Below are 16,743 nucleotides of genomic sequence, written 5' to 3'. Positions count from 1 at the left end.
TAAATAATTCAGTCAAGTTCAGGAAACCAATTACTTTTGATAAACTGAGCATATAATGCTGGGCACTGCAGCCTTTTCTCACCATTCGTGTGTTTAGCAGACTGCCACTAATGCGTTTGTATTGAGATGGCGTGGATGGCTGTAATCAATTTATAGAACGTCAAACTGACCTATTGGAACCCCATTCATAAGCATCCAATTAAATTGATATTATCACAAGTAATCTAGTAGTCTGTCCCACTCTCTTTAGCTAACATGCCACTCCTTGCCACTCCTTGTCATTGCCAAAGAGACTGGCCTTTCCGCAATCTCAACGTTCGCTGGATTTATGGCGGAGTTGCTCATTGGTTTTTGGAAATAACATTAATATTTTCCATGACAACATGTGGAGCCTCGAAAATAGAACTAGAATGTATAACAATGTCAAAAACAAACATTTAGCTGTTAGCTAGGCAAGTTGTTGTATTTTGACGTTTTGTGGTTGGAATTGCAGTATGTATTTAGTGTGACAATGTAGACTTCAACTAGCAACTTTGGACAGACTGATTTAGTCTGGACAAAGAAAAAACGGTTGCTATACCAACATGATAGAGTTCCAATATTTGCATAATCGTTGTGATTGGAGGATAGCTGTGATGATGATCGAATCAGGATAAATTATTCTGTTCTCCTCGAGCTTATTAATGATAGAATATTCATAATCCAAGATGGAAGAAAGGCCAGTCTCTTTTGCACATGACATGGAGTACAGGGAGTGGATCAGTTAAAGAGACTGGTACCCAGGCTAGTAACCTAGTACTAAAAAATAAAATTAAAATAAACACAAAATGTTCCACAACAATGCATATGCTAATAAATCCATCAATGCACTATAATAAGTACACCCAACTAATTACATTTTCATCTTAAAAGTACAGGGAACTAGGCTACATCAAATCAAGTCCTGTCAACATATTATTTATTTTTTACAAAGTATTGTGACAAATAGATACAAATACTATTTCAACTGGACTTTTATCAGCATTTACAGTTGGTCTGATTAATAATACAATTTTTAATTACTGCAAAGTGGATATAACTACACCGTCATGAGAACATTTCTGAAATGTCACCGATTTATTTCATTACATAGGCTAGGTTATTGTTAGATTGCAACATAGGCATTTTGAAAAGTCACTTTTGAACCTGCACACCAGTATGGTGTGTAATGATTAATATCGTATGAGGAAATTCAGTGATCCAGTAGGGTATTTCCAGCTTTCATTATGTTAGCCTATGGTTCACTGTGTTTTCAGACCTCAGTTTGGGTATTGGGGAGTAGCCTACTGTTGTTCCAGGAACAGTTAGTGCTGCTGTAGTAACAATCTTATTAGACACAAACTGAAAATCTACTATTTTTTATGAAGAATAATAAGTTGGTTTCCAGGAAACAAAACACACCTGACATCGTGTAAATAAAAGACCAATGTGTGTTAGTAAATCTGAACTGTGAGGATTGCTTTGTTAATTTCAATGTAATCAAACACTGGTATTGACCCAAATCAAGCAAGATAAACTCATATTCGTTGAAGCATGCTGCACTGACACTGCTTCTGATGATTAACTGTGAAATGATAAGAACCATTCTTTCGTCATACCACTGATGGGGTTGACATTGCTGATGAAATGAGGTTAATAGCTGGGTTAAGGGTAGAAGGGACCTCCTTATACAGGCAGAGCCTTTGAGTGGATGGTTAGGTGTTCACAAAGCTCTGATCAGAACGGCAAGACTTTCTGAACTCATTAGATTTTCTCATTAGGATATGACATTTTGAACAAAGCAAGCTTGGATTGTAATAAACCACAAACTATGGACTAGACCTTTACAGAATGAGAAACATCATGTACTTCTTTTCATGTGAATCCAGCAAGATGACGGCTAAAGCTGAGATGGCGGCTGAGGAGGGCTACATATCCCCCCCATCCACCCCGTGCTCCATCCACGTGGGAGTCCAGGTGGGGAGTATGGGGAGGGGGAGCGACGTCCTCTCGACCAGCGGGGGCACGGTGAGGGTGAGGGGCCATAACCGCAGCTGGCTACTCTCTAGCATCATCACGGTCAACGTCCTGATCCTAGGTTGTGCTCTGGTCAGTGGCAGTGTCTCCAACAACGTCAAGATCAACGCCATCAACCTGCAGATCTTCCTCATCCTCCTCGTCATCCTCACCACTGCCTGGATGCTGTACTACACCATCTACACGTCCCGGGAAGATCACGCCGTGCTCTACAAGGATAGCCATGCCGGGCCTGTGTGGCTCAGGGGTAAGAGAAGACATCCTCTTCAGATCTTCTGGGTCTACGGCTGCTAAATTCCAGAAACTTTTCCAAAGTTCCTAGTTTTTTCCTTTTTTTTATCCCGGGAAATCTGTGAAGTTTATGGACTTTTTCAACATTACCCTATAGGAATCAATGTCTGTTAATATCACTGGACATTAATAATCTCTCTTTTGATTGGGGAAGAGTTCTATTCTAATAGGATGTCATTTACCTAGACACAGTTTTACATTCACCCATTGTCTTGAATGAGTGTGATCATTGAATAAGTGTGAGTGATTGAATGAGAGTGATTATTTCTAAATGGACTTCATTGTACTATTTTCTCTAGGTGGTCTGGTGCTGTTTGGCATATGCAGTCTGATTATGGATGTGTTTAAGATTGCTAACTACGTAGGCTACCTGCACTGTGACTCCGCTGTGAAGATAGTGTTCCCTGTCGTGCAATCTGTATTCATACTTGTCCAGGTAAGAACACAAATTCTGCCGTCTCAAATGGAGCTACCATTAGAGGATATGACAATAGGGAAACCACTGAGGGATTTGGCTGGTGGGAAAAATGCAAGTCTAAGTGAACATTGTATCTTTTTCAGACATACTTCCTCTGGCTCCACGCTAAAGCCTGTGTACAACTACAACGGAACATAACTCGGTGAGCGGAACTAACTGCTACTGTATAACTGAATTTATTATCATTTATTTATTTATTTATTATGATTTATTGATGTTGTAAATTGATGTATGATTGATGGTTGGACATTTTAACATTGCCGGTTGCCCTGAAGTTCCCCTTGGGAAACATAAAAACTATTCCATTATATTCTTAGAGAATGAAACAGGATATAAAAATAGAAAGTATTTTATTATATTCTGTTCTAAACTCCTGTGTTTCTCTCTTGAAGCTGTGGGCTGATGTTGACTCTGTCTACCAACCTGATATTGTGGATGGCAGCAGTCACAGATGAGTCCATACACCAGACTGTTGTTCCACCAGAGGACAGCAACAGCACACGTTCCTATGACATCAGAGGTAGAGAATATTGTGTTGTTGAATCTTCTCTCTACCAAATCTAATGAAAATGCTAAAGGGTTGGGGTCAATTCCATTTAAATTCAGAATGTAAACTGAAATGGGACTTCCCTGTTTAAATTAAGGTTGAATAAAATAAATGGAAATGTACAGTTTACTTTCTGAATTTACTGAATTGAAATAGAATTGCCCCCAACCATGAAATACAAAAGAAACAAACCAACATAACAAAACATCACCTCACAGAGTCAAACAATGAAGCAAATCTTTTCTCCCTCTTATTTCAGCCCCTGGCGGATACAGCAGCTGTAAGTGCAGCCACTCTGCCTGTGCCATCTTAGAGAAGGCATACTACTACCTGTACCCCTTCAACATTGAGTACAGCCTGTTTGCCTCGGCCATGGCCTACGTCATGTGGAAGAACGTGGGCCGCCTGGTGGACGAGCATAACCACCACTCGCTCCATTTCCGCCTGAAGGACGTGCTGGTGGGGCCTGTGGTCGGGCTGGTCATGCTGGTGGCGGGCCTGGGAACCTTCGTCATCTATGAGGTGGACATGGAGAAGGGGGACCCGGGGAAACGTGACACGGCGCTGATGATACACTACGTGATGAACACGGTGGCTGTGACGCTCATGTCCGTCTCAACCGTGGCCGGTTGCGCCATCTACCGACTAGACCAGAGGGACCACGTGTCGGGGAAGAACCCCACGCGGAGCCTGGATGTAGGCTTGCTGATAGGCGCCTCCATTGGACAGTTCACCATCTGTTATTTCACCATCGTGGCTGTGGTGGCGACGGGGGCCAAGGGCCACCTCAACGTTCTCAACCTGGCTGTCTCCCTGCTCACTGTGATCCAGCTCTGCCTGCAGAACATCTTCATCATCGAGGGCCTGCATCGCAAGCCTTTCCACGAAGACGTGCATCAGGCATCCGTATTCACAAACCCATACGTCCTCCAAGCCCAAGCCCAAAGAGACATACACAACCTACCAGGGACGTTCATGGAGACCAAGTCGTCCCCGGCCCTCACAGTTCACAGTATGCATGTTGCTCCTTCTGCTCCTTGTGGCTCCCCCCTGCCTCAACGCCATAGGCTGACCTGGAAGAGGAGGGCCCTGAAGGAGATCTGTGCATTTCTGCTGCTCTGCAACATCCTTGTGAGTAGCCTACTGAGTACCCACCACTGTCCCTTTAAAGGGCTTGTTAAACTAGGGTGGTGTCCTTTCATCCAAAACAGTTTTTATTAAGTTTGGATGAAACTCCCTACCCACTGGGCACACACTGGTTGAATCAACGTTGTTTCCGTGTCATTTCAATGAAATTACATTGAACCAACATGGAATAGACGTTGAATTGACGTCTGTGCCCAGTGGGTAGGTACAGTACGTCGCAAATAAACTGAAACTACTGAACCATCCCTTTAAATTAACTTTTGTCCTGTTTGCCTAACTTGCACATGAGCCAAAAGGGCTCCCTGGGATTTGTGCAGTACAATACATCATATTAGAGTATGATCGTAACTCGTATGTTTAGGTTGAAAGATTGGACTGAATATCATGACTCTGTTTCCATTGACAGCTCTGGATCATGCCGGCGTTTGGCGCCCGCCCCCAGTTTGACAACACGATCGGGGCAGAGTTCTACAAGTTCACCATGTGGGCAGCTGTTGTGAATATCGGACTCCCCTTCGGAATCTTTTACCGTATGCACTCAGTCGCCAGCCTCTTTGAGGTCTTCCTAACCTCCTAAGCAGGAAAATTACAGAAACCATTCTGAACATGTATAAAGATATTTTTTTTTACAATCTATGTTTTATTGTTATACTATGACCTGTCCTGAGCATGCACTGAAATGTATATAAAGGATAAAAAGAAAACCATTATATAATACAATTTCATTTTTAGTGAAATATGTCCATATCACTGAACTATTAAACTGTATCTAATAAACTGTATAAATAGTTGTATATTAAATTATAATTGATGACTTTGTAATAAATTGCACATTATTTTATGAAGAATTTTTATGGGATATGAGTCTTTCTTCTTTGTGGCACACTGTAACACAACACAGACCAAGCACTGGCACTATTTTTTTTTACTATCTCAGGAGCTTACAACAACTGTCTTACCTATAACACAAAATATAACGTTTTATTACCCCATTGATTACAAACATGGTTAAAAAGAACATTTTAATCTGATGGATGGTAAGTCCTTGCATCCATAGCTCAGTCTATGAACTTGAGAGTGGTTATATTTATCCACCCCGTCCCTCAGGTGTTTAGCAAAGCAAGTGTGGGGGACGACCGCGTTGTTCTTGTTTGAATCCCAGGTTGCCCCTTTATTATTATGTACAGTACACCCAAAACAATATTTAACCAGTGTTCCCTTCTCTGTATTATCAAAGGTGGACAACTGGCTTCCTCTTTCTGTTCTGTCTACTCCAGATTCCACTGTGTTACATAGCTCAACTAGCCTGGTCCCATCTCTTGTCAAAGTTAGTGGCACAGTGGCAGTTAGACAATTCACACAGCTTTTGCCAAGTTGGCAAGACAGCACAAACAGATCTGGGACCAGGCTAGGACTGAACATCACATCCTGCTGAAACAACCTGCAGTATTTACTCTTCTCAACTATCTGCACCAGACAACAACCTGCATTAGTTCCTCTTCTCAACTATCTGCACCAGACAACAACCTGCATTAGTTCCTCTTCTCAACTACAGTTGAAGTCGGAAGTTTACATACACCTTAGCCAAATAAATTTAAACTCAGTTTTTCACAATTCCTGACATTTAATCCTAGTAAAAATTCCCTGTCTTAGGTCAGTTAGGATCACCACTTTATTTTAAGAATGTGAAATGTCAGAATAATAGTAGAGAGAATGAAGAATAATAGTAGAGAGAATGATTTATTTCAGATTTTATTTCTTTCATCACATTCCCAGTGGGTCAGAAGTTTACATACACTCAATTAGTATTTGGTAGAATTGCCTTTAAATTGTTTAACTTGGGTCAAATGTTTCGGGTAGCCTTCCACAAGCTTCCCACAATAAGTTGTGTGAATTTTGGCCCATTCCTCCTGACAGAGCTGGTGTAACTGAGTCAGGTTCGTAGGCCTCCTTGCTCGCACACGCTTTTTCAGTTCTGCTCACACATTTTCTATAGGATTGAGGTCAGGGCTTTGTGATGGCCACTCCAATACCTTGACTTTGTTGTCCTTAATCCATTTTGCCACAACTTTGGAAGTATGCTTGGGGTCATTGTCCATTTGGAAGACCCATTTGCGACCAAGCTTTAACTTCCTGACTGATGTCTTGAGATGTTGCTTCAATATATCCACATAATTTTCCTTCCTCATGATGCCATCTATTTTGTGAAGTGCACCAGTCCCTCCTGCAGCAAAGCCACCCCCGTGCTTCACGGTTGGGATGGTGTTCTTCGGCTTGCAAGTTTCCCTCTTTTTCCTCCAAACATAACGATGGTCATTATGGTCAAACAGTTCTATTTTTGTTTCATCAGACCAGAGGACATTTCTCCAAAAAGTACGATCTTTGTCCCCATGTGCAGTTGCAAACCGTAGTCTGGCTTTTTTATGGCGGTTTTGGAGCAGTGGCTTCTTCCTTGCTGAGCGGCCTTTCAGGTTAAACGATATAGGACTAGTTTTACTGTGGATATAGATACTTTTGTACCTGTTTCCTCCAGCATCTTCACAAGGTCCTTTGCTGTTGTTCTGGGATTGATTTGCACTTTTCGCACCAAAGTACGTTCATCTCTAGGAGACAGAACGCGTCTCCTTCCTGAGCGGTATGACGGCTGCGTGGTCCCATGTTGTTTATACTTGTGTACTATTGTTTGTACAGATGAACGTGGTACCTTCAGGCGTTTGGAAATTGCTCCCAAGGATGAACCAGACTTGTGGAGGTCTACAATTTGTTTTCTGAGGTCTTGGCTGATTTCTTTTGATTTTCCCATAATGTCAAGCAAAGAGGCACTGAGTGTGAAGGTAGGCCTTGAAATACATCCACAGGTTCACCTACAATTGACTCAAATGATGTCAATTAGCCTATCAGAAGTTTCTAAAGCCATGACATAATTATCTGGAATTTCCAAGCTGTTTAAAGGCACAGTCAACTTAGTGTATGTAAACTGCTGACCCACTGGAATTGTGATACAGTGAATTATAAGTGAAATAATCCGTCTGTAAACAATTGTTGGAAAAATTACTTGTGTCATGCACAAAGGAGATGTCCTAACTGACTTGCCAAAACTATAGTTTGTTAACAAGACATTTGTGGAGTGGTTGAAAAACAAGTTTTAATGAATCCAACCTAAGTGTATGTAAACGTCCGACTTCAACTGTATCTGCACCAGACGAAAGGTGTATAGTTGTGTTGATATCAGTGATATTTATTTTCAAGTTTCAATGTCACGTGCACAAGTATAGTGAAATGTATTTCTTGCAAGCTCCAAACCCAACAATGCAGTAATCAATACCAATGTAGCACAAGAAATAACAAGGTAGAACAAAAACACACAATAAATTAAAATAAGAAATAAGAAGAACACAAGAAAGTAAGAAGCTATATACAGGGTCAGTTCCAATACCATATTAACAATATGCAGGGATACTGGAGTGATAGAGGTAGATATGTATAGACGTAAGGTGACTAGGCATCAGGATGTATGATAAACAGAGTAGCAGTAGCGTATATTATGATTGTATGTGTGCGTGTAGAGTTAGTATAAATGTGTGTGTATGTTATGTGTGTGCTTGAGTGTCAGTGTCAGTGTGTGTGAAGTCCTGTGAGTGTGCATAGAGACGGTGCAAAGATTAAAATATAATACAAGGGTCAACTCCAATTGTCCGTGTATCCATTCTGTTAGCTATTTAGCAGTCTTATGGCTTTTGGATAGAAGCTGTTCAGGAGCATGTTGGTGTCAGACTTGATGCACCGGTACCGCTTTCCGTGCGGAAGCAGAGAGAACAGTCTATGGCTTGGGTGGCTGAAGTTTTTAATGATTTTCCGGGCATTCCTTTCACGCCGCCTGATATAGTGGTCCTGGATGGCAGAGAGCTTGGCCCCAGTGATGTACTGGGCTGTCCGCAACACACTCTGTAGAGGTTGTTGTCCTGGCACCACACTGCCAGGTCATGGACCTCCTGCCTGTAGGCTGTCTCATCGGCGCTGGTGATCAGGCCTACCACCCTTGTTTCGGCAGCAAACTCTGGTGGGGTAAGTGTGTGTCAGAGCTGTGTGTAAATTGACTATGCAAACAATTTGGGATTTTCAACACATTAATGTTTCTTATAAAAAGAAGAAGTGATGCAGTCAGTCTCTCCTCAACTCTTATCCAAGAGAGACTGGCATGCATAGTATTTATATCAGCCCTCTGATTACAATGAAGAGCAAGACATGCCGCTCTGTTTTGGGCCAGCTACAGCTTAACTAGGTCTTTCCTTGTAGCACTCGACCACACGACTGGACAATAATCAAGATAAGACAAAACTAGAGCCTGCAGAACTTGCTTTTTGGAGTATGGTGTCAAAAAAGCAGAGCATCTCTTTATTACGGACAGACCTCTCCCCATCTTTACAAACATTGAATCTATATGTTTCGACCATGATAGTTTACAATCTAAGGTAACACCAAGTAATTTAGTCTCCTCAACTTGTTCAACAGCCACACAATCATTACCAGATTCAGCTGAGGTCTAGAACTTAGGGAATGATTTGTACCAAATACAATGCTCTTAGTTTTAGAGATGTTCAGGACCAGTTTATTAGTGGTCACCCATTCCAAAAAAGACTGCAACTCTTTGTTAAGGGTTTCAGTGACTTCATTAGCTGTGGTTGCTGATGCGTATATGGTTGAATCATTAGCATACATGGACACACATGCTTTGTTTAATGCCAGTGCAGGTCATTGGTAAAAAATAGAAAAGAGTAGAGGGCCTAGAGAGCTGCCCTGTGGTACACCACACTTTACATGTTTGACATTAGAGAAGCTTCCATTAAATAAAACCCTTTGAGTGCTTTTAGATAGATAGCTCTGAATCCACGATATGGCAGAGATTGAAAAGCCATAACACATGTTTTTTCAACAACAGGTTATGGTCAATAATATCAAAGGCTGCACTGAAATCTAACAGTACAGCTCCCACAATCTTCATATTATCAATTTCTTTCAACCAACCATCAGTCATTCGTGTCAGTGCAGTACATGTTGAGTGCCCTTCCCTATAAGCATGCTGAAAGTATGTTGTTAATTTGTTTACAGAGAAATGGCATTGTATTTGGTCAAACACAAATTTTTCCAACAGTTTGCTAAGAGCTGGCAGCAAGCTTATAGGTCTGCTGTTAGAACCAGTAAAGGCCGCTTTACCATTCTTGGGTAGCGGAATTACTTTGGCAGGCCTGAGGGCAAAGACTTTCCTCCAGGCTCAGATGAAAGATTCTACAGATAGGAGTGGCTATAGAGTCAGCTACCATCCTCAGTAGCTTTCCATCTAAGTTGTCAATGCCAGGAGGTTTGTCATTATTGATCGATAACAATAATTTTTCCACCTCTCTCACACTAACTTTACAAAATTCAAACTTGCAATGCTTTTCTTTCATTATTAGTTTTTTTTTTATGCATGAATACGATGGCTCACTGTTCATTGTTGGCATTTTTTTTGCCTAAGTTTGCCCACTTTGCCAATGAAGTAATCATTTAAATAATTGGCAACATCAAATGGTTTTGTGATGAATATGTTAGGCCTACTGCTGCTAGGTAGCTCTCTCTCTGCTCTCCCCCTCCCCTCTGTCTGTCCTTGATTGCAGGAGTGAAGTCTGGTGTGCGGGAGTCAGGGTTCCAGCTGCAGCTCATTCACCATAATCACCTCAGCCTTTAAGACCCGGTCAAACTTTCCACTCATCGTCAGATCATAGTCAAGACAACCATGTTAGTCTCGCTGCCGACTCAACCTGTCTGTTTTCGCTCTTGTGTTTTTTGGACTGTTTATTTACTTTTTCTCCTGTGCCACAGATATTTGGAACCTGACTCCTGCCTCCGCTTCACTCCTGCCACCACCATCCTGCTCTCCACTATCGGGCCTCTCCTTTGGACTCACCACGGACACTAGGACATTACGGTACCACACCTGCCCTGACCTGGATCTGTACCCTCCCTGTAACCTGGACTTGCTCTTCCCCATTTATTGGAAACCTGGACTATTGAACATTATAATAAACCTGTTAAAACTTCTCTGGCTTGGTGTACTTGTCTGCATTTGGGTTCTATCCAGTTAAATCATAACAGTATGATCTGACCAACATGAACCCAGCAGACAGTAGCTCGGATACCACCCCAGAGTGCACTCAAATTTGGACTGCCATAGCCAATCAGGGCATTCTACTTGGCCAACATGATACCCTGTTTAAGACGATTGCTGAGGACAGTCAGGTGCTGCTTAATCAGGTTCAATTACTCACCAATCAAGTGTCTGCCCTTACTACCCCTTCAGCCCAGATCAGAGAGCCTTTTGTTCCTGCTCCAGAGCGCTATGACGGGAACATGGGAACCTGTGGCGATTTTTTGACTCAATGCTCGTTAGTGTTTGAACAACAGCCCCTCACCTACGCCTCAGAAAGAGCCCGTATTGCCTACCTTATCAACTCTACTAGCGGTTCCGCTCGTGCCTGGGGATCCGCGGTCTGGGAGAGTCAGTCGGACATTTGCAACGCTTACGTGGCCTTCACCACGGAGATGAGGAAGGTTTTTGACCACCCCGTACGAGGCAAGGAGGCTGCGAAACGGTTGTTTTCTCTTCGGCAGGGGGCTCGTAGTGTGGCGGAGATGGCAGTGGAGTTTCGGACTTTAGCAGCAGTGAGTGGTTGGAATGACGAGGCATTACAAGGAGTGTTCATCAATGCTTTGTCTGAGACTTTAAAAGATGAATTGGTGTCATATGATGAATCGCCTACGCTGGATAATCTTATTTCACTCACTATCAGGTTGGATAATCGGATTCGGGAGCGCCGCCGGGAGAGGAGTGTTAGTTCCAAGCAACCTGTCTGTCATCAACAAACTCCTCCCTGCATCGTCCCTACGGAGAGAGCCGTGTCTTCCCGAGTCGATACGAGGAGCACTGAACCCGAAGCCATGGAGGTGGGTCGTGCACGGTTGTCCTCAGAGGAGCGTGCACGTCGTATTCAGGCTCGGGTCTGCCTGTATTGTGGAGAAGCTGGTCATTTCGTTCCTTCCTGCCCAGTTCGTCCGGGAAAAGGGCCGGCTCATCATTTATGGGAGAAGTTTTGGTGAGCCGAGCAGCGGATTCTTCCTCTTCTCCCCGCATTCTGCTCCAGGCATCCCTCCAGTGGCAGTTCCAGAATTTCTCTGTTAGTGCGCTGATTGACTCTGGTGCCACGAAAGCTTTTGGATAGAGAGTGGGCTCAACAAATGGATTTGGAGACTGTTCCTATGGACTGTCCGCTGCAGGCTAAGGGTCTAAATGGACAATTGTTGACCCGCATTACCCATCAGACTGTTTCTGTTTGTCTTAGAGTGTCGGGAAATCATCAGGAGAACATTCAATTCCATATTATCGACTGCCCACAGACTCCCCTGGTCCTTGGTATCCCCTGGCTCATAAAACACAATCCACACATTGATTGGGTGACAGGTAGCATTGTTTCATGGAGCACATTTTGTCATGTGAATTGTTTGTGTTCTGCTCAGACTCCTGCCAGTACTGTGCCTCAACCTCCACTGGAGTCCATGGATCTTTCTGCTGTTCCTGACGTGTATCATGACCTGGCATCCGTTTTCTGCAAACACAGAGCTACTTCTCTTCCTCCTCACCGGCCTTACGACTGCGCCATTGACCTCCAGCCAGGAGCCCCGCTCCCCCAGCAGTCGCCTGTACAATCTCTCCCGGCCGGAGACGGAGGCTATGGAGAACTACATTCGGGACTCCTTGGCGGCAGGTATTATGCGTCCTTCCTCGTCACCTGTAGGAGCGGGATTCTTTTTTGTTGCTAAGAAGGATAAGACCCTCAGACCCTGTATTGATTACCGTGGACTTAACAACATCACCATTAAGAACAAGTATTCTCTGCCTTTGATTAATTCTGCTTTTCCCCTCCTTCATGGTGCTACCATCTTTACGAAACTGGATCTACGAAATGCGTATCACCTGGTGCGCATTCGTAAGGGTGATGAATGGAAGACTGCCTTCAACACACCCTTGGGACATTTTGAGTATCGGGTTATGCCTTTTGGGTTGTCTAATGCCCCTGCTGTTTTTCAGGCACTAGTCAATGATGTCCTTCGGGACATGTTGAATCGGTTTGTTTTTGTCTATCTGGATGATATCTTGATTTTCTCAGAGTCCTCCCAGGAACATGAACTGCATGTGCGCCAGGTGTTGCAAAGGTTGTTGGAGAACAAACTGTTTGTGAAGATGGAGAAATGTGAATTTCATGTGTCTGAGACCTCTTTTTGGGTTACATCATAGCTCAGGGGGAGCTGCGGATGGACCCAGCTAAGATCTCTGCTGTCACGGACTGGCCAGCTCCCTCTACCCGCAAACAACTTCAACGATTCCTGGGGTTTGCGAACTTCTATAGGAGGTTCATCAAGGACTACAGCCGCATTGCGGCGCCACTCACCGCTCTCACCTCCATCTCACGACCGTTCGCTTGGAATGAAGGGGCCGAATCAGCGTTCGAAGAACTGAAACATCGCTTCGCCTCGGCTCCCATTCTGATGCAGCCGGACCCCGACCGCCAGTTTGTCGTGGAGGTGGATGCATCCGACACTGGGGTAGGTGCAGTGTTGTCACAACGTTCTCCTGAAGATAACAAACTGCATCCCTGTGCTTTTCTCTCAAGGAAACTTTCTCAGGCAGAGAGGAATTATGATGTTGGAAATCGTGAACTGCTCGCCGTTAAGCTGGCTCTCGAGGAGTGGCGACATTGGTTGGAGGGGGCGGAACAACCCTTCATCGTTTGGACGGATCATAAGAATCTGGCTTACCTCCAGTCAGCGAAGCAGCTCAACCCCCGTCAAGCCAGGTGGGCACTATTTTTTGGGAGATTCAATTTTTCTCTGTCTTACCGTCCTGGGTCACGCAACGTCAAGCCTGACGCCCTGTCTCGTGTTCATTCGGCTGTTGATACTGGTAGTAACCCTGAACCCATTTTGCCTCCTACCTGCAGTATTGCAGTCATCGCATGTGACATCGAGGGGATTGTTAGACAGGCTCAACATCATCAAGCTGACCCTGGGAGGGGTCCTCCTAACCGGATGTTTGTCCCTGAGTCTGCTCGCTCCCAGGTACTTCAGTGGGCTCACTCGTCTCCCCTTACCTGTCACCCTGGAGTTTCGCGGACCCTTGACTTTGTGCGACGGAAGTTCTGGTGGGCCACGATGGAGGCGGACACTCGAGCCTTCATTGCTGCTTGTACGGTATGTGCACGAAGTAAAAACTCCACCCAGGCCAGCGCTGGTCATCTACGACCTCTACCTATACCCAGCCGGCCCTGGTCGCATATCGCTATGGATTTTGTCACTGGACTTCCCCCCCTCATCTGGTAAGACTGTCATTCTTACGGTGATTGATCGTTTTTCTAAGTTCGCTCATTTTTTGGCCCTACCTAAACTGCCCACTGCCAGAGAGACGGCTGATATTTTGGTTGAACATGTGTTCCGCTCTCATGGTCTACCCACGGATATTGTCTCTGACAGGGGTCCCCAGTTTGTCTCCCAGGTGTGGAAAGCTTTCTGTAAAGCTTTGGGCATTACATCCAGCCTGTCCTCTGGATATCACCCCCAGACCAACGGGCAAGCCGAGAGAGCGAACCAGGAGATGGAGACCGCACTTCGCTGTGTCACTGGGTCTAACCCTGGGTCATGGAGCTCCATGCTCCCCTGGGTGGAATATGCTCATAACACCTTGACTAACGCTTCCTCTGGTTTGTCTCCTTTTCTGTGTGCTCTGGGTTATCAACCTCCCCTGTTCCCTTCCCAAGAGAGGGAACTTGCGGTACCCTCGGTGCAGTCCCACATGCGCCGCTGCTGCAAGGTCTGGAGGAAGGCCAGGGTAGCTCTGTCCCGAGCTTCGGCGTACATGCAGAGGCAAGCCAACCGTCACCGGTCCCAGGCTCCCGGTTACTCTCCTGGTCAAGAGGTATGGCTGAAGTCACGGGACCTTCCATTGAAGGTGGAGTCGAAGAAGATGGCGCCTCGTTTTATAGGACCGTTCAAGATACTGTCTATTGTTAACCCCCTGCGCGGTTAAGCTACAGCTTCCTGCCTCCCCTACGGGTTCATTCCACCTTTCATGTTTCCCAGATTAAGCCTGTGTCGGTTAGCCCTTTGTGCCCGCCCTCTCGTCCCCCTCCTCCGCCCAAGATCGTGGGTGGGGGTCCGGTCTACACTGTCCGGCGACTTCTGGATGTTCGCCGCCGGGGTCGTGGTTTCCAGTACCTGGTGGATTGGGAGGGTTATGGTCCTGAGGAACGTTCCTGGGTGCCCAGGAGCTTCATTGTGGATCCTGCTCTGGTTCGTGAGTTTCATAGGTTACATCCTGATAAACCCTGTCGGCCGCCAGGTGGCGTCCGTAGAGGGGGTACTGTTAGGCCTACTGCTGCTAGGTAGCTCTCTCTCTGCTCTCCCCTCCCCCTCTGTCTGTCCTTGATTGCAGGAGTGAAGTCTGGTGTGCGGGAGTCAGGGTTCCAGCTGCAGCTCATTCACCATAATCACCTCAGCCTTTAAGACCCGGTCAAACTTTCCACTCATCGTCAGATCATAGTCAAGACAACCATGTTAGTCTCGCTGCCGACTCAACCTGTCTGTTTTCGCTCTTGTGTTTTTTGGACTGTTTATTTACTTTTTCTCCTGTGCCACAGATATTTGGAACCTGACTCCTGCCTCCGCTTCACTCCTGCCACCACCATCCTGCTCTCCACTATCGGGCCTCTCCTTTGGACTCACCACGGACACTAGGACATTACGGTACCACACCTGCCCTGACCTGGATCTGTACCCTCCCTGTAACCTGGACTTGCTCTTCCCCATTTATTGGAAACCTGGACTATTGAACATTATAATAAACCTGTTAAAACTTCTCTGGCTTGGTGTACTTGTCTGCATTTGGGTTCTATCCAGTTAAATCATAACAGAATAAGCCATCTGATTCGATGAAAGATGGAGTTGAACTAGTCTTTCTGCCCATAATTTCATTTAAAGTACTCCAAAGTCATTCTTTATATCATTGATCTTGGCTTCATAATACAGTTTCTTCTTTTTGTTGAGTTTAGTCACATCATTTCTCAATTTGCAGTAAGTCAGATGTGCAGCCAGACTTATTAGCCACTCCTTTTGCCCCATCTCTTTCAACCATACAGTTTTTCAATTCCTCATCAATCCATGGAGCCTTAACAGTTCTAACAGTCAGTTTCCTAACAGGTGCATATTTATCAATAATTGGAAGAAGCAATTTTATAAATTCATCAAGTGCAGTGTCTGGATGCTCCTTATTAATCACATCAGACCAACAAATATTTTTTAGATCATCAACATATGAGTCACAGCTAAATCTTTTGTATGATCTCTTATACACTATTTTAGGCCCAGCTGTTGGAACTTTGGCTTTCTTGGATATAGCCACTATATTGTGATCACTGCATCCAATGGGTACGGATACAGCTTTAGAACAAAGTTCTACAGTATTAGTAAATATTTGATCGATATATATGTGGATGATCTTGTTCCTGTAGTGTTTGTAAACACCCTGGTAGGTTGATTAATAACCTGAACCAGATTACAAATCAAATCAAATCAAATCAAATCTTATTGGTCACATGCGCCGAATACAACAGGTGCAGACATTACAGTGAAATGCTTACTTACAGCCCTTAACCAACAGTGCATTTATTTTAAACAAAAAAGTAAGAATAAAACATCAACAAAAAAGTGTTGAGAAAAAAAGAGCAGAAGTAAAATAAAGTGACAGTAGGGAGGCTATATATACAGTAAAATAAAGTGACAGTAGGGAGGCTATATATACAGGGGGGTACCGTTGCATAGTCAATGTGCGGGGGGCACCGACTAGTTGAGGTAGTTGAGGTAATATGTACATGTGGGTAGAGTTAAAGTGACTATGCATAAATACTTAACAGAGTAGCAGCAGCGTAAAAAGGATGGGGTGGGGGGCAGTGCAAATAGTCCGGGTAGCCATGATTAGCTGTTCAGGAGTCTTATGGCTTGGGGGTAGAAGCTGTTGAGAAGTCTTTTGGACCTAGACTTGGCACTCCGGTACCGCTTGCCGTGCGGTAGCAGAGAGAACAGTCTATGACTAGGGTGGCTGGAGTCTTTGACAATTTTGAGGGCCTTCCTCTGACACCGCCTG

At 44.5% G+C, this 16,743-nt stretch overlaps 1 protein-coding gene across 1 annotated transcript; it reads left to right on the top strand.

Moving 5' to 3' along the window:
• The first annotated feature begins 1,911 nt into the window (after window positions 1-1,911).
• On the top strand, window positions 1,912-5,321 carry LOC121551887 (proton channel OTOP2-like). Its single transcript, XM_041864568.2, has 6 exons — window positions 1,912-2,302; window positions 2,646-2,782; window positions 2,908-2,966; window positions 3,217-3,344; window positions 3,631-4,502; window positions 4,924-5,321. The coding sequence occupies exons 1-6, from the start codon at window positions 1,912-1,914 to the stop codon at window positions 5,092-5,094; spliced, it is 1,758 nt and encodes a 585-aa protein (XP_041720502.2). The 3' UTR covers window positions 5,095-5,321.
• Window positions 5,322-16,743: the final 11,422 nt, after the last annotated feature.

This window comes from Coregonus clupeaformis, chromosome 35, assembly GCF_020615455.1.
Source record: "Coregonus clupeaformis isolate EN_2021a chromosome 35, ASM2061545v1, whole genome shotgun sequence".
NCBI classification, from domain to species: domain Eukaryota; kingdom Metazoa; phylum Chordata; class Actinopteri; order Salmoniformes; family Salmonidae; genus Coregonus; species Coregonus clupeaformis.
The sequence above is the reverse complement of the archived record's forward strand: the minus strand, read 5'-3'. Positions and strand labels throughout refer to the sequence as shown.

What these genes read in the sequence shown, in the direction of transcription:
- LOC121551887 (XM_041864568.2), top strand. Translation starts at nt 1,912, where the DNA reads ATGACGGCTAAAGCTGAGATGGCGGCTGAGGAGGGCTACATATCCCCC. An exon ending in CGGGCCTGTGTGGCTCAGGG is followed by an intron (nt 2,303 to 2,645) that starts GTAAGAGAAGAC and finishes TATTTTCTCTAG; the next exon opens with GTGGTCTGGTGCTGTTTGGC. An exon ending in CTACAACGGAACATAACTCG is followed by an intron (nt 2,967 to 3,216) that starts GTGAGCGGAACT and finishes TCTCTCTTGAAG; the next exon opens with CTGTGGGCTGATGTTGACTC.